A 27,416-nucleotide genomic window follows, 5' to 3' on the forward strand; every position below is an offset into this window, starting at 1 on the left:
ATAATTATAACTGAAAAAGCGCGCAGAACAGTTTTGTATGCGTTCAAGTTTATAAATTAGCGTTTGGTCATGAAGATCCCATACTGTACAAGTGTATTCAAGGATTGGTCGCACATTGGTGACATACCGATTCTTTGAGGCCGTTTGAGGCTGATTTGAAATCCGCGCTACGATATTATCATCAATCTGGTGACCGCTGGAAGCGGCAGAGGGCGCTAGAGATAATGGTGGTCCTCTTTTCTGATAAAGTTTTCGTTCGAGGGTTAGGTTCTTTAGCCCCATTATCTTCGTTAGTTCGTCTAACAAATGCAAGACGTTCTTGTCTTTACGTGACACATTCACGGATAGCATCTAAGGTACCCATTCGGCTCACGCACAGTTCATCTGTCGAAATGGATCTTGTCGAGAAGGCTAAGGAAGCAGCAGCCCAGAGAGCAGTTGACAACCACATCAAAGTAAGTGCAGCAAGCGGCCGCCTGCCGCGCATTGAGATAATTTGCGCGAGGAGTTGCAGAGTTCTTTTCTCCGTGCAGTTACGCGGACGTGGCATTCAACTTTCTTGTGTTGCTGCGGCGTGAATATCTGCCCACTGCTAATTAGAATTCACAGCGCATTGTATTTGTCTTTGCACTTTATTTACATTACAGTTCTTCGCCGCGGGAACGCCAATTTTTCTTACGTGTTGTGTTCGACGTTGATGTTGCGCACGTAGACTCACGCTTGCTCTTAGTTTACTTGCGTTGGAACTGTGTCCGTCTTACTGATAAGTGAACAGCTATCTTAATTAATTAGCAGATCATCAAATGATACACTAACTATAATAAGTAAGCGTATTGATAGCGTCAACCCTATCTTTTAAGCTCCTCTGTATTGTTGACCGGTAGGCAGCCAGAAATACGAGATGCGTTGACTGGAAGTTGTTTTGCCTTAGTTGAACCTATTCAATAGCACAGCTTTGAAAACATGCTCAGTTACGTGCTATTCAGTCTTACCATAGAGTGCGATAAAAATTGTTAATTAAGGAAATAAAGTAAGACAAACCTTATCTCTGAGGTTGTGCCTGTTGCAGCATTGATTGCTACATATTACCACAAAAAGCCATATGTTATGAGTAGTGCTACAAACTTAGCAAGTTCAGGAAGTAAAACTTAAGTTATACAGTAACAGCGTGCGTAAGAAAGGAACAAACAAAAAAGGCACATTAGACTACAACATTTTACAAAAGTGACAAACCTGTTATCTGTATAGATGACAGTGCAATATGCAGTACTTGGTAGCACTGACTTCGATCAGTGTGGCCAATCATTTCACCAACTGCACAAAACAATAATGGGGAGACAGCATGAAGATTTAATGTAAGAATGCTCTGTTGTACTACATTGCTAGGATATAGTAATCAGCAGCAGAATTGGCAAATTTCTTATGCGCTATAAAAGAACAAGAATGCAAAACTGACTTCAGTATTGAGGGATATTGATAGGTGGTTCTGTCAATTGCTTCATGAAGTAAACCAGCAGAATCGAATGTGCTGATGTGGTTGGTGATTTCACATGATATAAAAGTTTACCGTTATGTACTGATAAACCTAGCACTGAGCTTTGTTAGTTCTTATATTACAAAGAGGATAATGATACTTATAAAACCTATGGACATATTAGCCTTCATATTGCTGCAAAAGCCACAGTTGTAACTGCAATTGCGGGAAAAGGTTGACTTGAATGATATCATTATTTGAGTACTTTTGTTTTTTTCACATTTCTTAGTAGCTGTGGTGGCTCATTTTTTATGCTTGCAGGCTACTTTGCCCTTCACTGACCTATTTTCCCTGGCTTACATGAGATAAGCTACACAAAGTGACTCATTTGTCGTCCAAGTATATTGGAAATAAACTATAATTCGAATAATGCTCCCCATTCACCACACATACTACCTTCCCAACACCTTAAGAGAAAGCTTTAGTTTGGGTGCTCCTATTTAAATACATGTAAAAGGAGAATTTGTTTTTCTCTGTTACCACTGCACCAAATTTGGCGAGGTTTGTTGCATTTAAAAGAAAAACTAGTGACTGTTGGTATTGAATTCTTGATTTAGGTTGTGAATGTTTTAACAAAAATTGGCAAAAGTAGAACATTTTCAGAAAATCAAACTGTTATCACGTTTACAACTCTGTAACTCAGCAATGAAAGATGATATCACAATTCTGTGAATTGAATATAATAGTACGTCTAGAGCAAACAAAATTGATGTGTTACACGTAAATCTAAAAATTTAGAACTATGGAAATACAGCTTTTGCAGAACCCTTGTACAGAACGTAACAAATTCACGTAATATATAAATTGACACATAGAATTTGTCCGCTTTGAATGACCTAATGGATGCCGTTTACAGAACCGCAATATCCGTTCTTGATGTAGAGCTATTCATTTGTAAACTTCGTGCTTCTATTTTTTTCAGACTTGCGAACATTTGAAAATATTTAACAAAATTCAGGCCCTAAATCGAAATTCCACTTCCAACAGTCACTAGAATTTAACTTTCACAATTGCAACAAATTTCATTAAAATTGGTCCAGGGATTATCTCGGAAAAATGTTTTTGCGTTTTACATGTATTTGAACAGACCGTGTCGGAGTTGGGCCCGAGGTAAAGCTTCCTCTTGAGAGTTGGGTGAGAGGGAGACATTTTTCTTTGCAGCAAATGAACTTGCCTTGTTTAAGAAGATACATGGTAAAGGAAGAATTTCACATTTTGTAACTTTTTAGAAAAAAAAATGAAGCAATATGCTTACTGTGCCTTTTTTTTTTCTTTGCTGTCTAAGGAGAGTTAATTGTGAAATCTTTAAAAGGATTTACGGGTGCTTTTTTATTTAGATTTTTAAATAAAGACCACATTTGTAAATTGAAAGGAGTAAAAAAAAATATTACTATGCCATTGAAAATTGTCGTATTTCTTTGTAACCTGTACAGCTATCTATGCAACAAATTTGAAGAAGCGGAGGTGTAAAAACAATGGAAGTAAAAAATCCTGTAATTGGGGAGGTTTTGAAAATGCACTGCGTTCCGAATTTTTCTTATATGGATTCTGCTTTATCAGGGCGCTGAATCCTCATGTACCATGCTCTTCATTATTTCTGCTAGGCGCATAAAAAGCTTTATTGTTATTGTTTCAGTATTCCGCTTCTCTCCTTTCAAACATGGAAGCAGATGCTTTCTGGGAAAACAGTGCCTCTGCCTGGCACCTTTGAATGACTTTTTTTACTGTGAACTAGCTTCTTTCTTTTTTTCAAAGATAATTTTGTGCTTTTGACTGTGTAAGCAATATTATAAAATTATGTTATACAATTATATTTTAAAAGAAATTTAAGATGTGAAATATAGCCCTGGTATTGAATGCTGGAATCGAAGTTACGTAATAAAAGTTTGGAGTTAATTCAAGGTGCTGTATCAATGTCTGAATGCGTAGTTCATTTTGGCACTATGTAACCAGTGGCTGTATTGTGAAAGGATTCTTTTCCTTCTGTTATTAATTTATTATTTGTCCCACCATGGTGGCCGGTACTGGTGGTAATGAGGGTGCGGCCTCGTGCAAGCTCATGGCGGAGGTTATAAGAGTGGCAAATAAAAGTAGTTACCAAATCTGATGGCAATACTGTACTGGAAATATCTAGAGGGAGGTGGATACTTAGATGACCTCTGGCATGAGGAGGGCATTAAGGGTAGGGCCAGCTAAGCACTTAACATCAGGTATATGACATCTCTAAGTAAATGAAAAGCATAGTGGCTCTTTTGTTGTGGTCTTGGATAAAGAATGACAATTCTGAATTTGTTGCTGGAATTTCTTGCACACATTCTTGAGCACATGCTGTTTATGTTGATGGCATGTGATCTATATCTTCCAGAACAACTACATTGTGGGCATTGGAAGTGGAAGTACGGTAGTCTATGCAGTTGAGCATCTGGGTACGAAAAATTTTATTTCTTTCTTAATTTGCATGTTTTGTATTTTCCATTCCGCAAAGGGCCACATTAGACTATGCAAACTAGAATTTTAGTAGCTGTTATGCCTAAACAGTTCGTAAGAATAGGCCTTGGTTCAATAAGTAACATAAGCAAAATACTTATCACCAAGTCACCATGTTTTGATGAAATGAAGTTAAGAGACCTTATGAAGCCTAGATAAATGAAATAATATTCTACTGTTCAATAGAAATGACTCTCTCAGTGGTCAAAATCATGTGGAATGTTATTTTTTATATGACCAGCTTTCGTACACATGCACAAAAAAAAAAAAAAGAGAAAGAAAATACGGTGGTGGGTTTTAAGAATGATTACTACAACTATAGGCTGATTTCCATCTTTCCTCCTTGGCTTGTCATAGAAAAAGTTCGTGCAAGCATGGCTTCATTCTGTGATAAATTTGACTTAATAAATGTTGCTCAGTTTGGTTTCTGTAGAGGGCATAATACGATGGGGGGAGGGGGGGTGAATCAGAAAGTCATTGCCCCTATTTTTTATTAGCCAAAATAAGGTACATACAGGTAACTACAAATATAGCATACTATTCTACATACCTTACACTATTTTTCCACAGAGTCCCCACACCGGTTCAGACATTGGTCCCTTCGCAGGACTAAATTTGAGGTGCCCCTGTCATTGGTCGGCGACGCACGCAGCCTCCCCGAACGCTCATTGTCATGCAAGTCTTCACGGCCTTTTGCGAACTCGCAACACCACCACCTCAGGCTTCTCAAAGCGAGACACCTTTCCCCATACGTGGGCTGCATTTCCCTGTGGATTTCGTTGGGCATTCGTTCCTTGCACCATAGAAAACGAATCGTACTTCATTCATCGTACGCCGTGGATGTGTGAAGCACAACCGCCATCTTCAACAACTGACATCAGCACTGTGCTGCAAAGCTACCGGCAGATAAGGCCGGTCTAGTCCAAGAAAGGCCCACCTCTAGGGATGGATATTTTGACTTCGCGCTAAAAAAAAAAAAAAAGGGCAACGACTTCTTGATTTACCCTCATACAATGAATCTTTTAGAAGACTTCAGTGGTTTCCGCTGTGATTAAATTGATAGCATAAAATACTTGTTTTGTAGGTCTGTGTGTCACTACTGAGCAACTATTGTCGTCTTGGCCTGCAGTGTACAAACCTTGATGAATACCTCTGTCCAAGTAGTAGTGCCTCATGATGTGACCATGCTCATCGCATCCTCCCTAATTTTCTACAGGAAACTGACTTCTTGTTTGTAGCAAATTTTTTGCTTTGCGAGTGAAATCAGACTTTTTTGTATTTTGTAATTAGTGTGACGTGGAGATTACTTTTTTTTTCTATTCCTACTACAGTACTCTATCCTTTGTTGATGTCTTACTTTAGTCTGTAATTTGTCATCTTGTTCATTCTTTCCTCTTTACTCCCCTTTTTTCCAATATTCAATTTCTGGGCATCTATACCCGCCTTCGTAAAGAGTAGGTAGGTGTTATGCCCCTTTTGGTGCCAGTTGCCAGCCTGCTTCTTCTCTAATTTCCCTCGCTGTCCATTGTATATGTTTTCAGACTGAATAATAATAATAATAATAATAATAATAATAACATTATTATTATTATTATTATTATTAATTGCATTTTTACAATTTACCAGTGACTGATGTAAGAAAAATGGTTTGCAAAACCCTGTTCAACATGGTTTGGCTAGTATACATTAGCATCTCCTTACAACTAAGATCATTAGATAAAATACTCAGAAGAATTGCATCTTGTATTGTTTATGGAACTGTTTATCATAGGGAACCGGCTCAGCTAAGCGTGCCACACCATGATATGCTCATTGTTAAGAACATTGTTAAGAAATAGCTTATTATTAAAGTGGGGGGGGGGGGGGGCTGCGTAAAAATTATTTTTCGCACACTTTTAGTGATCTCAATATGAAAAGTGGGACCCTGCACCGGATGGAAAAATATTTCATCCCTTGCATTTAGACCAAATGCAAGTAAAAAAAAAGTTTTTTTATGTTCCTTTTTACTTTCATAAACTACAAACACAGTCAAATGTGGCTTCCTTAACAGAAATTACGATGTTCTAGAGGTCACTGGTTCTGGAGTGTCCAGCGATTCTCTTCATGCTCATTTTTATATAGCCCACCGCAATGCATTCCGTTCATTTATCTGTTTGCTGAAATTTGCTATGTATACTGGCCTTTCTGCAACATTGCCCTTTTGCAGAGATGGTTTTTAGGTTAGTCCCTGGTTGTCAGCTTTGTTTTGTTAGGATTCAAGCTTTAGTCTTTACCCAGTGTTGTGCTTCCGAGCTGCATAAACAAGCAGCCTTTGCTTATAATGCACTTCATTTACTGTTTCAAATAAATTCATATTATTATCAAAGTATCGCCACATAAAGCATGTTTGAGTGCATTTAGCAAAACAAACCAGAAGTGTTCATGCTAGCTCTAGAAAAAAAAATGGCGGAAGAAATGCATACTAGTTTTACTATGGCCGTGTGGTAATGTCCAAGGTCAGATGTTTTCAAAGGTAGTACGTTTTATCTTTCTTAATGAGCTTGTGCATGCTTCTGTCTGTTGTCTCATAAGTATCGTTTTCTTCACTAGCTCGTAGGGTAAAAGAGCATGGATGGAAGATATCTTGTGTACCTACATCATTTCAAGTAAGTTTTGTCTAGAGGCAGTAAACTGGTCATAGTGACTGAGTGGGTATAGCATTGTGCTGCTGAGCATGAAATCATTCATTTGGTTCTTAGCTGCTGTGACTGCATTCAAAACACCCTTGTATTGATTTTGTGCACATTTTGGTACATCTTAAAGAATGTAATTAGTTAAAATTAACCAGTGCCCCATATGTCGTAGCCCAGGTACAACTTTAAGACATTGGATGCCATAGTGTCCAATGTCCTGCTTATATACAACACAGCATCATCTATGCATCATGTTGATGGATTTTATTCATTGTGGTTTAGACAGCATATGTAGAAGACGTTAAGTACCCTTTTTTTGCAATTGTACAAGACAGAGCCATTGATCTCTGCTCTGCTTGCTGCAGTAAATTTCTTATCAATTTCATCGCTTACTGTAATAACGTAGCCTGTGTAGACAGCCTTATTTATTTTTGTACATGCACACGTAATCAAAAGCTCCTAAATATGCTAAAAATGTCTGGCCACACTACTTTGCTTTCAGTGAGTAGCTCATTGAGGACGTCTCTTCAATCACAAGAAAAGTTAACATTTCTCACCCTGATAATCACTGTGCAACAAGTCTTGAAAATGCAGAACAGCAACTAGAAATTGTGCTGCAGTAATGTGAGGGAAGTTAAAAATATTTTTTTTCGTGTGTGATTAGCATGAAAATACATTTGCTTTGCTCTCTTTTATGTTGGCCATTGTTTCTTAAGCTTCAATATAAAACTCAATTTGAGTTGGTGGAGCAGCATGCCTTGAGCTGTTCATTGCAGTAGAATGTTGAGTATTGTCTGTAGTTTCATTTTAACAAGGCTGAGACGTTGCAAAGCTTTTTCTTATCGAGGTTTAAATGATTGCTTTGCTGGACACAAAACTGTTTTGTCTTCTTAGGCTAAAGAACTGATTCGGAAACATGGCCTTGTGATGACAGATCTGGAAGAAAGCCCCGAGGTGAGTTTCATGTGTATACTTAAACGTGGGTCTTCACTCTGAAATTACAAACAGAAATGCTATGGAATGCAATATGGCCATCTTTAGTTCTTTCACTTCCAAACAATGAGCATGTGAAAGAAAAATATTACCACTTTCCTGCAGACCCACTGGCAGTTGCATGAGTATGGAAAAGAAGTACAGTGGTCACAGGTATCAAAATTGTGCCAAGATATGATTAAAGAAGCACTGACCTGACTCATCTTTTTTTGTGTTTTGCCTTTAATGAAGGTTCACAAACTCTGAATTTTTTTTTACAAAATGTCAGAGCACCCTAAATAACTTATATGTTTCTGTGGGGTGGTTTTGGTTTTAGTACCCTGGAGGTGCATGAGTCATGTCACAATACTGCTGCTTGCTCCGTTCCTTCAATTGCTTCAGCTGCCACATGCAAATGCGGTCAGAAGAAACGGGTGCAGCAATTTTTTTATATCTGTGGCATTATACCTAGCCCTATTGCTACACAATATTCTCAAATATTGCTCTGTCTTGACATCACAATAATGTTAATAATGCCAGGTCTGGCATTTTTTGAGACTGACTATAGTGTTAAATTAAAATACTGTGTGTTTCCCAACCTTTGTACCTGCCAAGTGTAATCTCTTTATGTGTGGGAAGTGTGTGGTGGAGTTTCTAACAATTTTGTACAACACTCAACACTCCCTTAAAGTGTGTAATTACTGAAAATTGAAGTGCTGTAAAATTTTGGTCCAAATTATCTTGGTGTAGATACTTCTAGGTTATATTGTGCCATAAGAATTTCATAGTCACTCAATCTACCTGTATCGGCACATGCCTAGAAATACCTTCCTCAAATAGGCCTACAATCTCTCGTTGTGTGGCTATGCAGCTGCATGTTAATTCAAGCACTACATACGAGGCAATATCATGCTGCACCAGAGCTTGTAGTATTTCATCTACTTTCTGGCTATAAATCAACAATGCAGCTGACCCATTTGCTTGTCAACTTTAGGACAAGCCCTCAGTGGACTTTGTACGTGCTTTTGTTTGCATTATGGGATGTATTGAGGACTGAATTTAGTGGCAGGTATTAAGTTGCATAGTTGTTTATATTAACTTGCAAGGTCACTTTAGCTTTGTTAATTAATCCCTTCAATTCTTAAGCACATACTTGCAGCCAAGAAGTTTTGCACCCTAGGTAATCAGCCATATCTCTCCAAGTACATCAAAATTTAGTGTCCAATTGGTCAAATTATGGGGCATGATAAGCAGTCTGTATGGCTGTTGCTACTGTTTCTTTATCTCAATGGAGGAATAGGTATACAGATCTGCATCTAAGTAAGTTGAACTTTGTTTAGGTTGTACGTACTTATCACAAGGGTGGAATTCCTGTTCCATTTGTGCCATTCTGCTCCATTTGAGTTTCCCGTGCCATCCAGCTCCATCGCCCGCCAATTGCGCCAAAAATAAAACTCTGCACTGCACTGCGCAATGCAGGACATTTTACTACAAATAAGGACACTTGGACTGGTTTCAATTTTGGTTGCTAGGCAAGGTCGTCTTCTGTCTGGCTAGCTCAATTTAGTCTGGCTACAATTTGGCTGTAGCCATTTCTCTTTCATACGTGGTGGTTGGTGAAGTTGGCAGTGACTGTATCATTGTGCACCGGGAAGTTCAAGGACTGAAAAATGGCCAAAAGTATGTACTATTTTCCTGGTATCTTGTATAAATCCAACTAAGCGAGCATTCGTGAAAAAGGGTCTGTTTGAGCGTGCCAGCTAGCATGTAGCCAGCTATGCGGCGTGAGTAGTGGCCCGAAGCAAGCGGTAGGCCTTTTGCCTTTTATCTGTGTTCGCACGTTTTCTTTACTTGCCTTTGTCGGGAACGTGAAGTAGGATAAACAGGTGAAGTGGCCATGCTTTTAGGGTGCACACATAAGAGTTACGGCATTCACAGGTTTAAGAGGAAGCTTTACCTCGGAGACTATTATCCAAATACATGCGAAATAGAAATCGTTTTCTTGGCAACCACTGCACCGAATTTGATGAGGTTTGTTGCATTTAAAAGAAAAAGTTAAAATCTAGTGACTGTTGGAAGCGTACCTTTTATTTAGGCCGTCAATGTTACTATAAAAATTCTCAAACATCTCAGCCTTTAGAAAACTAAAGTATGAAGTTTACAACTGTTTAACTCGGCAATGAAAAACGATATCACAATTCTGTCATTTGCATCTAATAGTACATCTAAAGCGCACAAATTGTGCAGTATCCCGTTAATATGTGAGTGCGTCTTCTGCAAAACCCTTGTAAACAATGTAACAAATTCATGTACGGTATAAATTTATGTATAAAATTTGTCCATTTTGGATGCTCTAACGGATGCAGTTTATAGAAGTGCGATATCTCTTTTTGGTGCAGAGCTACAAATTTGTAAATGCCATGGTTCTATTTTATTACGATAGCAATTACTGTATATCGGTGCTCCAGACATATTTCTGCTGTCAGTGTCGCCGTGAGGTTCCATGTATAAAGTCAAAGGCACTCTGCCACCAGAGAGACTGGCGCCATCTCATAGCCATTGGAACCGCACTATGCTTTTCAAGACACAGCAGGAGGAAATTCCCTCCCCCAGCCCAAAACTGAACAGGGCTCAGGTTGTTACTTTCAGGCTCTTACAGACGAGATCCTACCTCACCCCTAGAGCGCTTAGTTGGATAGACCCCAACTTTCCGCACTCGGGCTCCAAATGTGGTCATGCATGCTGCTCCTTCTACCACATGCTCTGGCTGTGCCCTTTACAGTGTGGGCTCCCAGCTTCAATACAAGTCCAAGTGGGACGCCTTGCTGAAGAGCTCGAAATTCACGCACCAACTACAGACCATTCAGAGGGCCCGCAACGTCGCAGAGAGTCGCCACCTCCCGGTCCCGTCGTGGGCAGAGCCACCAACTTGATTGGGAACCTTCGGCTCCCCCACTCAAGTTCTTCAGGAAACTCTAATATTAAAGTTCTTGTCACTGTCCTCAAACTTTCGCTATACTCTCCTCTTTGCGCCTTTCATCCCCTGCTGCGCTCTGCGTTTGCTCTTTCATCCTTCGCTGTGCTCGTTTGCTTGATTACGCCGACGTTCGCTGTAGGAATGGGTGCCTAAGAGCTGCGCTCTAAAACAAGGACATGGGCAGAGTGGAGAGTGGCAACATGCTGCTCGAGGACTCTGGGAGCTCAGTTTGGCGGAGGCAAAGAATAGACATTTTGACGGCTTGAGAACGGGGAGTCGTCTGGCTTTATTCAAAAGCAAAAGCAGGTTTGCCGAGTGACTGTGTAGGTGTCCCAGACAGGGGAGCTGCCTCAGCTCCAAGAAAGAGCAGCGGGTAATGATCCAAAGGCAAGGAGAACCAGCTTTCTGAGAAGCGGGGATAATGCCGGGACAGATGGCCGCTCCGAGGGCTCCTCCACTAGAATGCCGGAGGCTTGGGTGTGAATGGCAAAAGGAATAGAGAGTTAATGTGCAAGGTAGGCTGGTTTCATGCGGTCGCTCGACACTGTCTCACCTTTGCCACGAACGTCAGTCTTCAAGGTTTTCTCTGAATGCAAAGCAGCACAAAAGAGGCCTTGATAGGAAGGAGTCAGTGGTGGCTTGATAGAGTTGCATTGCAAAAAGACATCTGTAGTTGTGTCCATTGTTGGGAAACTAAACACAGCCTGCCCGCAGGCAATACGTGGGGGTGTAAGCTGAAGTTGTTCGAGCCAGGAATGTAGCCGAAAAACTGGCCTGAAACGCGGATTGATGACCCATCAAGAATCTCCGCTGCGCTGACTCCAAGGTCATCCCTGATTGTTGTTCGCAGCCCCAGTAGTACTAGAGGTAGCCTTTCTATCCAGTGCTGTCTGTCGAGCGTGGCGGTCAATGACGCCTTCAGTTGTCGGTAAAGACGCTCGACCATGCCGTTTCTGTGTTGGTGCTAAGCCATGGTGTTATGAAATCGCGTGCCGGGCAGTCACCAGGGCAGAAAAAAGCAAGCTTTGGAATTGCCAGCCTCGGCCAGCAGTTATACGCGAAGGACGACCATACCGCGACACCAACTTAGCAACAAATGCTTCCGCCACTGTTACGGCCGTGATGTCTTGTAGAGGAGTCGCCTTAGGCTATCTGGAGTACCAGTCGACGCATGTGAGGAGGTATTTGAAACCTTGGCAGGGCAGAAGAGGCCCCACCAAGTCTAAATGCACGTAATCGAAGCGGCTCTCTGGTGGTCGAAATGGCTGCACCGCTGAATGTGTGTGCCGGTTCGCTTTCACGGCTTGACAGGCTTGGCAGCTTCTTGCCCAGCTTCAAATACTTTTGTTGATCCCTGGCCAGATGAAGTGGTCCGTGATAAGCCTCTGTGCTGCTTTGTTACCAGGATGGCTTAGCCCGCGCAGTGCTTCGAACGGGCGAGGAGCGCCCTGCGATGGGTGTTGCACGTGACCAATGTTGTTGTGTATGGAAGCGGTATGCTGGGTGGCAGCTAGAGCTTGGAAATCCAAAGGGCCAGCAGGCACAGCGCTGATCTGCGACAGTGTGTCAGACGCCTGGTTTTCGGTACCAGAGATGTGGTGGGTGTCCGCAGAAAATTCAGAAATAAAGTAAAGTTGCCGAAGCTCACATTCTGAGTACGAGGAACTATTGTTCTTGAAAACGAAGGCTAACGGCTTGTGGTCAGGCAGAATATAAAAGCTACAGCCTTCAAGGAGAAAACGAAAATGCTTGACAGCTCAATAGATGGCCAACATCTCCCTCCCAAAGGTGCTGTAGCGAGCTTCTGTAGGTTTCGGGCGCTTTGAGAAGCCCAGTGGCCTTGAGTCTGTGCCATCGTGCTGCTGCAGTACTGCACCCACTGCAGTGGTTGATGCGTCTATTGTAAGGCAACTTGGTGAGTCGGGCAACGGCCAACACTGCAGTCGCCAACCTCATTTTGGCTTCCTGGAAGCAGTTTCGCGCTCGGAGGACCAGTGGAAGGTAGGTGGTCTTTTGGAGTCGCGATGCAGCAGGTCGGTAAGCAGCTGAAAAACTTGCACACAGGATGGTATGAAGCGCCTCTGAAAATTTATGACTCCCAGAAACTTTTTCAACTTTCGCAAGGAGGTTGGAGAGGGAAAATACTCGATTGCCCGCACCTGTGATTTCAATGGCTTGATTCCTTGGGGTGAAATGCGATGGCCGAGAAAATCCAGGGCTTCAACTCCGAAAATGCATTTCTGGGTCTTCAGGACCAGGCAGTGTTCATCCAGTCGCTCAAATAGAAGGCAAAAGTGCTCTTTGTGCTCTTTGTCTGTGCAACTTGCAACGAGAATGTCGTCAAGCTAGATGAAAATGAATGGGAGTCTGCACGTAACCTCATCCATAAACCTGTGAAAAGTTTGCGCAGCATTCTTCAAACCTTAAGGCATACAGACAAACTCAAATGGGCCAAATGGAGTTTTGATTGCTGTCTTCGGAGTATCGCTGCGTTCGATAGGAATTTGGTGGTATGCGCTGATCAAATCGGTGTTGCTGTATATTTTGATTCCTGTGAGACGAGCACCGAAGTCATGTATGTGGGAAAGGGGATATTGATCTGGAGGAGTGGTGGCATTCAAATTTTGGTAATCACCACAAGGCCGCCAGTTGAAACTGACCTACTTTGGAGCCAGATGGAGAGGTGAAGACCAATTGCTGGAGGAAAGACGAATAATGCAGAGCTGAAGCATGTGTTCGAACTCGCGGCAGGCGACTTCCAACCTTCGTCCTGTGAGCCTCTGTGGCCAGGTGGCGACAGGTGGGCTGGTGGTCGTTATATGATGCGTCGCCTTGTGCTTCACAGGCCGTGGCATTGTTTTGGGGGCTTCGTGAGTTTTGGGTACTCGGCAAGTATCTTTTCATACGTTGAGACCGGCCGAAACGTACGGATGCCGGATGAGGTGAAGTTGGACTGCAGGCCAAGTAGATTGAGGGATGTGGCATTATCCTTTAGCCGTGAACGCTGCATTTAGGTTGAAATGGCTGAGGAAGTCCGCCCCCAGTATGGCAAAGCTGACGTTGTCGAGTGTCGTGTACTCTACATGTGACACAAATAAAGGCATTATTATTATTATTATTATTATTATTATTATTATTATTATTATTATTATTATTATTATTATTATTATTATTATCTGTTCGAGCACAGGAGTCTGATGTATAGCGTTACAGAACGGAGCCCATATGATGCGATGGCAGTGCACTGTGTGAAGCGTGGGTGTGGACTTGCCGCGTTGGTGATCTGCGGCCATGGTGGGAATGATAGACAGCTCAGCTCCGGTGTCGATGAGGAGGTGGGTGCCAGTGATGCGGTCGACGACGAAAAATAGGCGGCTTGTGCAAGGGCCAATGTCGCATGCTGCCTTTAGCGACTGGCCAAGGTGTTTTCCGTCTATGAACAGGGCTGGGTGCAGCGACTTGGTTGTTCGTGAAAACAGCAGTGGTTCCAGCACAACTGCGACGGCAAGTCTTTAGGTGCGCTGCAAGACTGTGAAGCCGAATGGTTGTGCTGAAGTTGGTCACCAGTGTTGCCACCAGTCGTTGGCTTCTCCAGAGCACTGGTAAGGCAGTCGGCTGCTTCCTCCAGGCATGAGAATTAGTCTCCTGGCTCGGAGACTTTCGCAGTGGCGATAGGTAGTTGTGCCGAAGACAAGCAGTCGCATATGTGGTCAGCGAGTGAAGTTAGCTGATCGAGACTCATCTTATCGTAACCCGCCAGTACCATGCGTACAGACTGTGGGAGGCTTTGCTAGAACAGTTCACACAAAATTGGAAGCTGGCTCTCATTTGCAGAGTGCTCACCTTGTAACTGACGCAACTGGTGCAGGATTTGTGACGGGCATTGGTCGCCGACTTCCTTGGAGAGGAGCTGTTGGAGCCTACTCTTTTGTGATGGTTCGAGGCACTGCAGGACCATGCATTTTAGCTTGTCGTATGCTGTGGCCGAAGTCATACCCGCAAGCACGTCATCTATGGCATCGGCGATGTCGCAGGGTAGTGCAGCAACAATGTGCAGGCACTTTGCTGTCTGTGAAGTGATGCGCCGGAGTTGAAAGCTGTTCTCTACTTGCATAAACCAAACTTGGGGATTCTTGGGCCGAAAGTTGGGAAGCTGAAGCTCTGTGGCGATGACAGGAGACGTAATCGTGGCGTTGAATCTGTCAGCAGAAGTAGGAGCAGTGTCGTCCATGGCTAGTGTACGAAAAAAAAACATTTAAATGTCGTGGGTGACCACATGTTGAGAGCTCGACTTGGCGGAGGAAAGGAATACACATTTTGACAGCTTGAGAATGGCAAGTCGACTGGCTTTATTCAAAAGCAAAAGCAGGTTTATCCAGTGCCTACAAGTAGCTGTGTAGGCGTCCCACTCAGGGGGAGCTGCCTTGGTTCCAAGAAACAACAGGGGGTTATGACCCCCAAGGCGAGGGGAACTGGCTTTCCGAGAAGCGGGGACAGTGCTGGGAGGGACGGTCACTGCAAGTCCAGCAGAGGTCTGCCATAGGTGCTGAAGCGACTAGAAAAAATTGGCAGCTGACTATTAGTTGAGTGATGTTCTATCAACCTTTGTGGTACGGGACAGTGAAGTACAGTACTTGTTTACCATTTTGAACGTACCGCGAAGTGATGTGCAATAGCATTTCTGTGTGCTAAAGCCTAGCACGCCAGTGTTCCTTAAGTAATAAAATGGTCCAAGGCAGTCGAGCCTCTTTTCAAAGCGAAGCTTTCTTTGCCTCATCCTCAGACTTTCCCACTGCTACCGCTGCTGTTGCTGCGTCTGGCATACCGCATTAGGTAGGGGGGAGGAAGTTCAGAGCATGTGTATACATGACGAGCGGCGCATGGAGGAAAGGTGACGCGAGAAACTCATTTGGATTCCTCTGCATCAAATAAGCACAATGCCCTCTGGAGCTCCCTGGGCGTCGTCACATTAGCCTCTTGACAGCTGTAATTATCTGTGATCCCCCTCAAAAGCATTGCAGAAACTGCAGCACTTGCCTTTCTACCAACGTGCGCACCCAAAGGGGACCTAGATAGAACTGTAACAAAGAGGGGGGGCAAGAGGCAGTTCCCATACAAGGGGGGAGGAGGGGAGGATAGGGAGGAAGTGACGTGAGAAAGCAAGGAAACGCTACTACTATAACACGACAATAGTTGTGGGGAAACTGGATTAACTTAAGTTCAAGGTATTGTACAGTACATTTCTGCTATTTCTGAAAAATAAATGCCATGCAAATATGTCAAGTGGACAACTTATGCAAGGCGCGCAGAAGCTGAGCCACATTAATTAAAGCGCAGTGCAAGGTACAGGCGACACTGCAAAAGCGGTCACATGTCAGATCGACACTTCTGTGCCCGTTGCGGTAGCTTTGCGGCTCTGGCATTGCTCGAGGTTCTGGATTTGATCCCGACCGCGGCAGCCACATTTAGACGGGGGCGAAATAGAAAACGAATGTGTGCTTAGATTTTGGGACACGTTGTTAAATAACAGCACGGTGTCAAAATTTAGCCGGAGTCCGCCATTACGGCATGCCTCATAATCTGATTGTCGTTTTGGCACGTACAGCCCCATGATCCAATTCAAGTTTAATACTTCTGCTGCGATGCGATGTGCCATGTGAGGCAATGACAATGCTCTACCCTCTCATAGGTTATGAAATGTGGCGCGCAACAACGCCTCAAGCAAACACCTCTCCCTGCCTGTTCTGTGTACTAAGCAGACAAACAGCATTGCGGCATGCAAAGTAACATTTAACGTCGACTCGCCTCTGTCGTGTTAGACTAAATGTTGAAGAAATTAAGCTTTCGCTGTCAACATCACCTCTAATTATCGTTTATCAAAGCAACCAGCACAGAAATCTTCGCTTACATCAATTCCCATAGTGCATGGGATCTGCATAATTTTGTAACAATATTATCAGGTTCAACATTTTAAGGTATGATACATGCTCCTCTGATGTAAAATAAGGTTTGATATGCCGCTTCTATCTCTTCTGAAACAGTATTTTAGCTGCTCCCAGCCTGCTCCAAAACTTCAATTTACCTGCTCCCAGGGGTGCTCCAAGGTACAGTGTATCAGTTCCACCCCTGTTATCATTCTGAGGTATTATTAGTAGAGCCATTCTGGTGTACACTAGCAGAGGTGCAGATATAATACCATGCCAGTGCCACACTCTGCCTGTGGTGAAAATTTCACTTTGACTAATTCCTAGGAGCAGTGTCCATGCACTTCTCTTATGTTACCTTTCTTAATTTCAGTTGAATGTGGCAATTGATGGTGCTGATGAAGTTGATGCTAAGCTGACTCTAATCAAAGGAGGGGGCGGATGCCTCACTCAGGAGAAGATTATTGCATCGTGTGCAAAAGAGTTTGTTGTTGTGGCTGACTACAGGTGAGGATCAACTTTCATAGTTCCACACACTGTTCACTGCTGTGCAGTGTCAATGAACATAGTAGTGTTTCTTTTCAATCATCATTTTGAGAAGAAACTGTGTGTAAAGTCGGCATTGATAATCTATAGACGGTGGTCCTTTATGAAAGGTGACATGCAAGCGTGTGGCCTGTGATGTTTTTTTTTTCTTTTCTTGTTTTGGCATCCCCTTTGAAATGGGGCAGTGAAAAATAGTCACCTAGCATGCTCGATTTAATAGGGTATGCTATGCATGGTTTTCATCCTAGCATTTTTATATACATCTCCTTAATTTCCTTTTTTTTTCCTCAATACTTCTCCACTTCGTACCGCTACCTATGCCGGCACATGATCCGGTTGTATCAATCTCTCCACCAATACTCTAAACGTCTCTTGCTTATCTCGACTGCTGACTGGTTGATGCTTCCACATTAAATCCAAGCGCTTCTGGAAGGTGTACATTGCGTACTTGTCTTGCTCGGTGAATCCCTTTGCATTCCATTAGGATGTGCTCAGCAGTCTCCGGATTTTTTCTGCAGCATAACATGCCTCATCTAATTGCGAATATTTGCTGTGGTATGTTTTTGTCCTTAGGCAACCAGCTCGAGCCTCAAATAGCAGGGCACTGGCCTTTGTGTTATTGTTTAAACTTTGCCTTTCTAATTTGTTTTTTCTCATTCTTGTATATCTCCGTGGTCTTTTTTGTTTCCATTCTTTGTATCCGATTCACTGTCTCTATTTCTCACTTTCTTTGATTCCTCCTGGTTGTCTATCTACACTTTCAATTACCTTGTACTTGGTTGCCAACTTTCTTGACCTCTTCCTCCATACTGTGCCCATGCTTTGTAGGTACAGATACTTGTGCACTTTAGCCGCCCATTTCTTTTGATCCAGCGTGACTGTGGAGGCTGCTTAGAGCGCCAGCAAGTGGCAGCAAGACAAAGTACGCCCGATTTTGACGTCTTCTATTGGTGGCCAAAATAACCAGGCATGGCCGATAGGCAAGTGCCTGCTGGAATTAGCTAGGCACCTCCCCCCCGCACACACACATACACACACAACTTGTGCAAGCAGCGGGTTCTACAGTGCAGCATCTGCTGCAAGCAAACCGCTCTGGGCACGCGAGCGCCCTGGAAACATGGAAGTGCCAACCTACACTCGGTAGTTATTAAGTGCTCCCAGCGTATATTAATGCATGAGAATTCTAGGGCTACCTCCCTCGGAACTCTGACCATCCGTCTGTCTGCTGTAACATGTGACATGATGCACTTCATGCATAGGTAGGTATACATGGGGTCCTATGGAGGTATATATGAGAATGCCTTATTACTACGTATCACTATTGAGATTTATGATTTACTTATCTATAGTGAGTACTGAAGAGCTGTGAGAGTAATTAAGGTTGATAAGATTAATAAGGTTAATTATGATGTAATTTAGCATGATTAATTGAGGGTAATTAAAGAATAGTGAGGTTAATTAAAATAATTTGTTATATTGTAAGAGTGATCAAGAGTAACGAAGATGAAATCAATGGAGCCACTCGAATAAAGGGACTCTGAAACGATTTTGACAATTTTGTATAAACGTACTGAGTCGTTAGAGTAGGTCCTTCTGATCATTCACGCATCTACCGCGTAAAGTGTGTAATTTATTATAAGGTTTAAAAAAATGTACATCGCTGCAGATCGCAGCACACTGCTCGGCGGACTTTTCAGCCGCCCCTACCCATATGACGTAAATCACCCAATTGACGTCCGTAGGGCGAGCTATTCGATTGGCTGCCCAGGGTGTGCCATCGATAATTTTTCTGCCTTTATGGTGAACAAATCATGTTCGTAATATTTGTAATGTTAGTTAATTTGTTTCTACAAAAAGAAAGTAACAGAAAAAGAATGCACAAGAACAATTTCTCACTACACTTAAGCACTTCTGGCACACAGCAAGCATCGTCTGCTTGTGTTATGTGCTCCATTTTGACGAGAGCTCCATGGTCAGAGTTGGTCTCAGTCTTTTCGTGAGCATTATGATTCAACTTTGTTGCGTTGTGGACTGCAAACATAGCGACTGGCAATATATCAAGCTGCGACATCGTGTCCCCCTGCAAGGCAGCAGACGAGTGGACTGGCTGCAGTGCATTGGACTGCCGCTATTCGATCGGCGCCAGGATTTGTGTGTTTGCGGCCGTCGCTTTACACCGAAAAATTACTAACACAATAGCGTTTCGCAAGTCCGGTATTAGGGTAAATGCAAGCGCAAGGGGACAGGGCCTGGCCGTTGCAAATGTGAATGGTCTGCACGGTGCAGCCACTTGGTGGCACAGAGCTCAACCACACACAGTAGCAGTAACGAAATGTATTTTTATTTGCTGCTGGCGTAAATTTTTCGCAGTAGTGTGATCATTAACACGTTGTTTTTGTAAATGTATAAACTGTTTTGCACTTGGTTAGTGCAATATTAGCTCTTTGTTTGGCTGGTTAAGCTCTGCGCCAATAGGTGGCTGGACCATGGAGACTGATCAGGCGGCTCACGTACGCCTACGCTAAGGTTCCTTCATCAGCTTGAGTTTATGCCTTCACTGTTCTGTCGAAACGCCCAGCTCGCCCATGGTTACTGGAATACCAGACACATTCGGCGCTGCAACAGAATGCTCGCAACACACGCTGCTTCAATAGCTCTCGCTTGAGGTCGACGGCCAAGCAGCTGGCAGAGAGTTTGGAGAGGCTTTGCGCGCTCGCTCCTAGAGACCAAGAAGTCGACGACACGATGTGCCATCATGACGCAGAGCCAGCGAAGGCAGAGCTTAGCCCCGATCACTCGGCGAATGAGTTGAGGAGAAAATGCATGACTATGGAGGAGGGCAACTTGTAATCGTCCGTAGCTCTCTTAATATAAGATGTTTCACACAAATTGTGGTGCGAATGATTAACTTTAGCTGTAGCCTATGCGTCTACAAAATTTGTCCAAACCGTTTCAGGGGCTCTCTAAGGGTGCTGAGATTAGTTTGACCTACTCAAATAATCTCAATTAATTATACAAACATCTTCATCATACATTTAAGTATAATTTATCAATGAAGCAATTAAGCAGATGTTGCCATTTTGCAAATAATTGGGCCTAATTACTGAATTAAGTTTAATTACCACAGCCACTGTTTGACCTGAGTGCATTGGCCTCTCCTAAATCGCTCTGAGGTTTATTCATGCTGTGTGGCGAAGCGGGGAGCCAGAGCCGAGTGCTGCAAAAAATACGGTGGGAAGCGCCTGTTAACTAGCAGGCATATGTTGGCACTGCCATGTCTGCAGTGCGCTAGCATACCGAGCGCGGTTTGCTAGCAGCAGATGCTGCGCTGCAGGCCTCACCCCTAGGGCATATCTCTAGCGTGGGAGGGAGTCCAGCAGGGACTTTCCTATCAGCCATGTAAGGTTATTCTGGCCACCGACAGATGATGCCACATGCGGATGGACTTCATCTTTGTGCTCCTGTTGGCGCTCTAAGCAGGCTCGACAGAGCACAGGCTGTGTTCCCTTTAATAAAGGTCTACCGTGTACATATAGAAAAGGCAGTCACTGGCTTGCCAACATTGGTTTAGGCTTTTGATTATTTATGCTTCTTTGATAATGGTAGTATGCTCAGAAGAATGAAGCATTCAGAGATTTTGGTTTATAGGTGAGTAAGTGCAGGGCAAGCCTTTTATCTAGGGAAGAAACAAGATATTTAGCAGAATTTATTTTAAAGAAGGTTCAGAAGGCACCAGGTACTTATACAAAGAGCCACTACAGCAAGTTGGGCAAGTTGAAAAAATTGCATGAGGACAGATGAACATACTTTTCGTTATGTGCTTATCAGAGTTTGCATCCTTTTTCACGCTGTTTATCTGTCGTTAGGAAAGATCCAACAGTCTGGTCTGTTGCTCCTTTACTTGGATAGCTAGTTTAAGCATTTTAAACTGTCTCTCTTTTTCCTTTAATTTTCTACTCCCCACCTGCAAGGAAAAAAAAAACAGCTTTGTGCTCACAGAACAGCTACAAAGTGTCTTTTTTCAGTTTCATCTCTGAATAAGTATTTGTGCTCAACGTCATGCCTCTTTTTGTAGCTAAACAATTGTATCTAAAGGGCATCGGTTATTGGCAACATGTTGTTTTACACTCGTAACTTGCAGTCACATTGCCATATTTACTTGCATAATGATCGCACTCGCGTAATGATCGCACCCCTGTATTTTGTCGTTAAAATTAGATTTTTTTCCTTTCCCGTGTAATGATCGCACCCTGAACATGCCACAGCGATATGTTGTGTGCCAAGTCTAGCTAATGATGATTGCGCTTACCATCTGTCAAATGCTGTCGAATGCTGTCAAATGCTATGCGAATGACTCTTCAAGACATACCAAGCGGTCTGCACGCACCGAACATTCTTAAGCAGATGCCCCATTTCATTCCTTTCATCACTTTCCGTACTTCCACGAAAAAAAAAAAAAAGCTGCAACCAAACTTGCCTTGGCTTTATTATTTGTAGGCTTTATAATGGTTGTGGTTAACAACAAAAAAGGCACTTTTCGATTCTCCTCGCCTGCACTCGTGGACACGCAACAAATCGCAAGCGGCAACAATAGTAGCCATGTTTACACTGATATGTTAGAAGTGTACCGTATTCATATGCCGACGCTTGTAACACAGCTAAGATGTTCACTCACCCATAGCAGAAGCGTAGCGTATTAAGATACTGTATGAAGATAGTGAAGACAAGTGCCGCAGTTTCCGCAGCGTGGCCGCCATGGGTTTCTGTCATTGGCAGCTGAGCGCGCCCATCTCTGTTTCTGTCCCCTCAAAGTGGTCATGGCTACGTTATTGCCGGAAACTTGCCTTTAGTAACAATATTATTCATAACTGATATGGCAGAAACTGTTTCAATGCGCGCAATGTACTCACGAGAAGAAAAAAAAATTTCGTTCGGCATGTTTGGCTTGCTCCGCCAGCCGCCGTTTTTGTTTTGGTGTCCCGCACTGTTACTGTTACAGCAGAAGCCGCTTATTTGTTGACCTGTTGTGATCCCGCAGCAAACGCAGTATGAAAAAAAAAATTCTTTTCACGGGAAATTTAGCCAGCGTAATGATCGTACCTCTGAATCTGCGTCAATTTTTTTTACAAGAAAGTGCGATCATTGCGCAAGTAAATATGGTATTTCTCGTAAGCTGTGATCAAGGAACACTTCTGAAAACACTGATAGCCTTTGTGCTTATATCTGTGTCATATAATCCACTGCAAGGCACAGATTACCTTTCTTTTTATTGCGATACAGACTTGCCCTTAAGGCATAATTCTTGGAGCGTATATGTGTATTATATGTGTGCTGTGAGGCCTGTGTTGTGTATGAATTGAAGCAGTCTTTTGTGGAATCTGTTGTCATGTATCCAGCGGTCATAGCTGGTTGTCACGCTGTAGCGGAGGCCGGCTTGCAGTAGGAGACGCGAGCGTTCAGATTGTAAACCTGTACATGTCCATATTAGGTGGTATGCATCTGCTTCCACCTCAGGAACGGAGCAGTATGGACACGTAGCACCCAGTGGTAAATGCGACCAGTTCCACCTTGAGACAACAGCCAGTGTAAGGGCCACCCCGGCCCGAAGCCTCCTAAGCACAACTTCCTCCGCCTTAGTAAGGAGAAGGGGGAGGGAGCAGACACACGGTGGGATAAGAGCGCGTGTGTCCTGCTGGAGAACATTTTTACGGGTTCGGAGCGAGTTACGGGGTTGGGGTGGGAGGGGAATAGGTGGAGGATCAGGATTAGGAGGGCAGTGTGCCTGCTGGTCAGCAGCAATGTTGTGAGGGTTCGCTGAATGGCCTTGAATCCAGTGTACCTTGACTCAAGTAACTGTTTTACTATTCATAGTGTGTATTGTCTCGCAGATTTCCATCGCCTTATCAACCTTCTTGAGTTCCTGAATAGCCGCTAAAGAATCAGTGAAGATATCTAGTTGCTTGATGGTAGGCAGCTTAGATGTCGCATCTTGCACAGCGTCGTGGATGGCTTGAAGTTCCATTACTAGAGCGCTGGCTTCCGTAGATAAATAGTGCTGGTGGCCGCTAATGAAATCATGTGTAGTACTCAGGAATGATGTCCTTCCGCCGTCTGGGAGAATGGCAGCATCCGTATAGACTTTGCAGATGTTAGCGCATGCTGCATCGACGATATTGTGTTCGTCAATAATACCTGTTGTATCGCTGCGTCGTAACTTCATTGGCTTACTAGTTGTGATGCTGGTGAATTCCCAGGGAGGCATTTGATAGGGCTGATTGTCAATCCGAGAGCCGCATTGAAAATGAGCATGCAATGCAGCGACAGCCGGAACAAGTTGCCTTTGATTTCACGTGCTTTTTCACGTTGCAAAATTAGCTCTGCAATTGTGTTGAGCTGGGCATGTTCCTGTAAGGTTGGTATCGGTGTGATGCGGGGCAGTGCTGTGATTGTGCGCATAGCATCGCGATTATCGTCTCCAACTGTGCCAGCTGTCAGCCGTTGAAATTGTGCCTGATATAAAATTCGTGGCTGCAAGACTGCACTCACCAACCGTCGAGCTACGTCAGTACGAGTTCCAGCTGCTTTTGCTGCAATGCGACGAATAAGGTGAAGGGTTTTTGTTGAACTCTGTCTGGTTTTACGGAGCCAGTGTGCACCCCTGCCGGAGTGGTGAATATCGAGACCTAGTATGCGGACCTCAGAAGCCCCAGGGATTGTCACTGCGCCGAGTCTAAATGTAAAGGGGTGCTGCATGATTCTTGTGCGTCCTTTCTTGTTGGCCACCACAACATAGCTTGATTTTTGGGCGGAAATGTCCAACCCTGCTTTCTGAGTGTAGTTCTTCAGAAGATTAAGGGCTTCTTGAAGCTGTTGAGTTTGTATAGATATATCTTCATGCACGGACCACAAAGTGACGTCATCCGCATAGATTAAGAACCTCACGTCTGGAATCCAATGTAGTTGCCAGGCTAGAGGTATTAGAGCAACGTTGAAGAGGAGCCATAACCGAACCTTGTGGGACTCCTCTGTTCGATGTGAAGTATCTTTCTTGCCTTCCATCAACTCTAATCGCAAATGTGCGATTCTGAAGGAATGAGTAGATGAATCTTATCACCCGCAGTGGAAGTCCCAGGTCGATGAGGTTGGCTATAATGATTTCATGGTCTATATTGTCATAAGCTTTCGTTATATCTGTTGCTACTACCGTGCGCACAGCGTGACTGTGTGGTGAAACCTGTAAAACATCATCTGATAAGATAGAAAGTCCGTCTTCAGTTCCCAAGTAAGAACAGGATCCAATTTGAGCAGGATGATATTTATCGTGGCGTTCAAGCCACCAGGAAACACGTGTGGCCAGCATCTTTTCAGCGAGCTTGCAGACAGTTGAGGTTAGTGAAATTGGGCGTAAAGACTGCAGGCTATTTGGAGACTTTCCTGGTTTCAGAATCGCGACAACAATTGAGTGCTTTTAATCAGGTGGAACGTTTCCAGTCTCCCATACTTTGTTAATAGCCTGAAGAAGTGTGTCGAGAGCTGCTCCTTCCATGTTCTTGAAAACCTCATAAGGAATACCATCGGGACCAGGTGTTGTTCGTTGCTTCGAAGTTTCAATCGCCGCTATTAGTTCGGCCATGCTGAAAGGGCTGGATATTTTGGATTTGGAAGTTGTGTCAGACTCATCAATTTCGGGGCAGTTTATAGGTGACGCGTGATCGTATTTCGGGAAAAACGCTCTAGCAGCGTGTTCTGCAAATTGATGTGGCGAACTCTGCATCGCTAACCTAACGCTCGCTGCAGGGTCAGGTTGCTTATGACCGCGTTCCATTGATCGGAACGTATGCCAAAGCGCTCTGTTTCCAATGCCCGATCCAAGATTCTCGCACCACTCATACCATCGTCGTCGAGAAAGTTGCTTTTCGTGCTGACGCGCCTTCGCCACTATATGGTTAGCACGTGCAAGGCTACCTGGTGCATCGGGATTCCTCGACGCATACACTTCTGCCTGACGTCGCTTTGCCCAAAGTTGCAAAAGGGCGAGGTCCAGTTGAGGTTGTTCCTCGTCAACTACAGTGGTGAATAAACTACAACTACAGTGGTGTTCCTCCGTAGCGGTTCTTGCAAAGTGGGAAGAATTTCTGAGGGCTCTGAAGGTACTTTATCAATCGATAATTCCCGAAACTTATCCCAATGTGTGACTGTTACTCCTCGTCGAATTTTCTTTATGCACGTTCTGTGCAAACCAATCATTATTGGCATATGATCACTGCCCCATGTATCTGGTTCCACCCGCCACTGCGGCATTCCAGGACTCAACCACCACGTGAGGTCTGGAGCGTTTGTTCTAGGTACTGAGGGTACAGCACAGCTAGCCACTGCGTGATGGTTCAACAGTGTAAAAGTGGCATCGCTCATGATGTTTTTAACTTGGTATCCTCTTCGGCAGTTGTGCTTGTACCTCTATTCTGTATGTGGGGCATTGAGGTCTCCACCCACGAGAATAGGAATTCCCGGGTACGTAGACCGGAGATGGGCTATCCACCCCAAGTTCAAACGTGTGCGCTGTGGTCTGGCGTAGAATGACACTAGAATGACAGGAGTCTTCACTGGTCGTGTCAGGACCCCGACAACTTCTTGATTACCACTACACCATGGCTCCAGATCAATCACTGTGTGAGCTATATGCGATGATATATAAACTTCAGCTTTTTCCGGAGCTGAAGCCATTGTAGTAGCACATCTATCTCTAATAGATGGGTTATGATACCCATTAAAATTGGACAGGGAGCATAGCTTATTATGCTCTTTAATAAGTAGTGCCCATACATGTAGCTTATTATATTGAAGCTTGGTTTTAATTTCTCCTAACTTGGAGCTTAGGCCCCGACAATTCCACTGTAGAATTCCATCCTGTGACAGCTGCTTCAGAGAATTAGCCATGATGCAGGCAATTCTGAATCAGCAACGTTAGTTGAGCAAGTTGATCTAAAACTGCTGTCCAAACAGCTTGGTTGACCTGTTGTGCCGGACGGGATCCAGACGTAACGGTAGCATTTGCAGTGGTTGGTGCGTCACGTGTTGGTCCTGTTTTCTGACGACGCAGAATTACCAATTCCTTATGTTTGCGTAGTCGCTCAATCTCTCTGGCCAGTGCGTCTGTCCGAGCGTCAATGTCATCATGGTCATCATCTGACTGATACAGAGGTTCCGGTAATTTCTGTTTCTTTGTCTGCGACTGCTTGCCACATTTAAGAACAGAAGAATACAGTTGTGTTTCTGGGCATTTTGTGTCTTCTGCCAATTACCTGCAAGGTTAATGGCAGTTGTCTTGGTGCCATAGCTTAACTCTTTCGTTACCACACCTATTCAAATTGATCACCGGTGATCGATGCTTTAGATAGCCGATTTCGACATGTTGGAGCAGTTTCTTATCCACTTAAGGCAATCTGTTAGTTAGTACAGGCACTGAACTTTCAGAATCCGTTAAAATTTTTGCACTCTGGCAGCGTTGCGACTTTTGATGGACATTTCATTTTTGCGAACTAATGTGCGTATGTTGTAGTGAAAAGAGGCATGGCTGTCACCTTCTGCTGTGCACGAGAAAAAAGCATGCCGCTCACGATTACATTGCACTAGCATCAAAATATTGTAATCCAATGACTCCCAGCAAGTCAAGAATTAAATTATATCGTCGGCTTTGTCGTCCGACAGTGCTGAGTAGTGATAATTAACTGAAAATATCGCCAGCTGGGGGGGGGGGGGGGGGGTTCACTAGTGAGCTTTGGTTTGGAGTCCGAGTCGTTTTATTCCGCCAAAGTGTATTTCTGAAGGTACGCCGCATGTCCAACATGTGGACCTGGCATTTTCAACCAGCATCCAAGAGTTTCGGTTTCGCTTCTTTCATAAAATGCTGGCAAGGGGTGCTGCTGGTGTCACTGCACAGTTATCGAAAGTCACTCCCATGGCGTCGTCCTGTGCAGCTGTGTCGCGAGCAAAGCGTCGTGCTTCAAACTATGCTGCATCCACACTTCAATTTAGTGATGAGGACTCGAGTTATGATTCAGAAGATGACAGCAAAATAGATTCAAGCTCTGATGGCAACAATGCTTTGAGTCAGCTTGGGACATTCACAGTTGTTCACCGGCGAGTTTCGTTTACGGCCGTGAGCGGTCTCCTTCTTTGTGCATGCTTATCTGCCGATCTTCTTGCATGACCTGAGAGCTGTGCTGATTATCTTCAGGGTGCATACTTCGCTTGGTCACAATGTGCTGCTATCGACATCAAAGAAACTTCCGTTCACGCCAAAA

General features: G+C 43.9%; 1 protein-coding gene across 1 annotated transcript in view; it reads left to right on the forward strand.

Annotated features, from left to right (window-relative positions):
* Positions 1-231: 231 nt before the first annotated feature.
* Rpi (Ribose-5-phosphate isomerase) overlaps positions 232-27,416 on the forward strand; it is a 51,705-nt gene continuing 24,520 nt past the window's right edge. The window contains exons 1-5 of the mRNA XM_075672281.1: positions 232-455; positions 3,900-3,960; positions 6,611-6,666; positions 7,588-7,647; positions 16,940-17,073. Coding sequence (XP_075528396.1) covers positions 393-455; positions 3,900-3,960; positions 6,611-6,666; positions 7,588-7,647; positions 16,940-17,073 — 374 coding nt within the window. The 5' untranslated portion in view covers positions 232-392. The remainder of the gene's footprint in view (positions 456-3,899; positions 3,961-6,610; positions 6,667-7,587; positions 7,648-16,939; positions 17,074-27,416) is intronic.

Source organism: Dermacentor variabilis, chromosome 1 (assembly GCF_050947875.1).
Source record: "Dermacentor variabilis isolate Ectoservices chromosome 1, ASM5094787v1, whole genome shotgun sequence".
Classification (NCBI taxonomy): Eukaryota; Metazoa; Arthropoda; class Arachnida; order Ixodida; family Ixodidae; genus Dermacentor; species Dermacentor variabilis.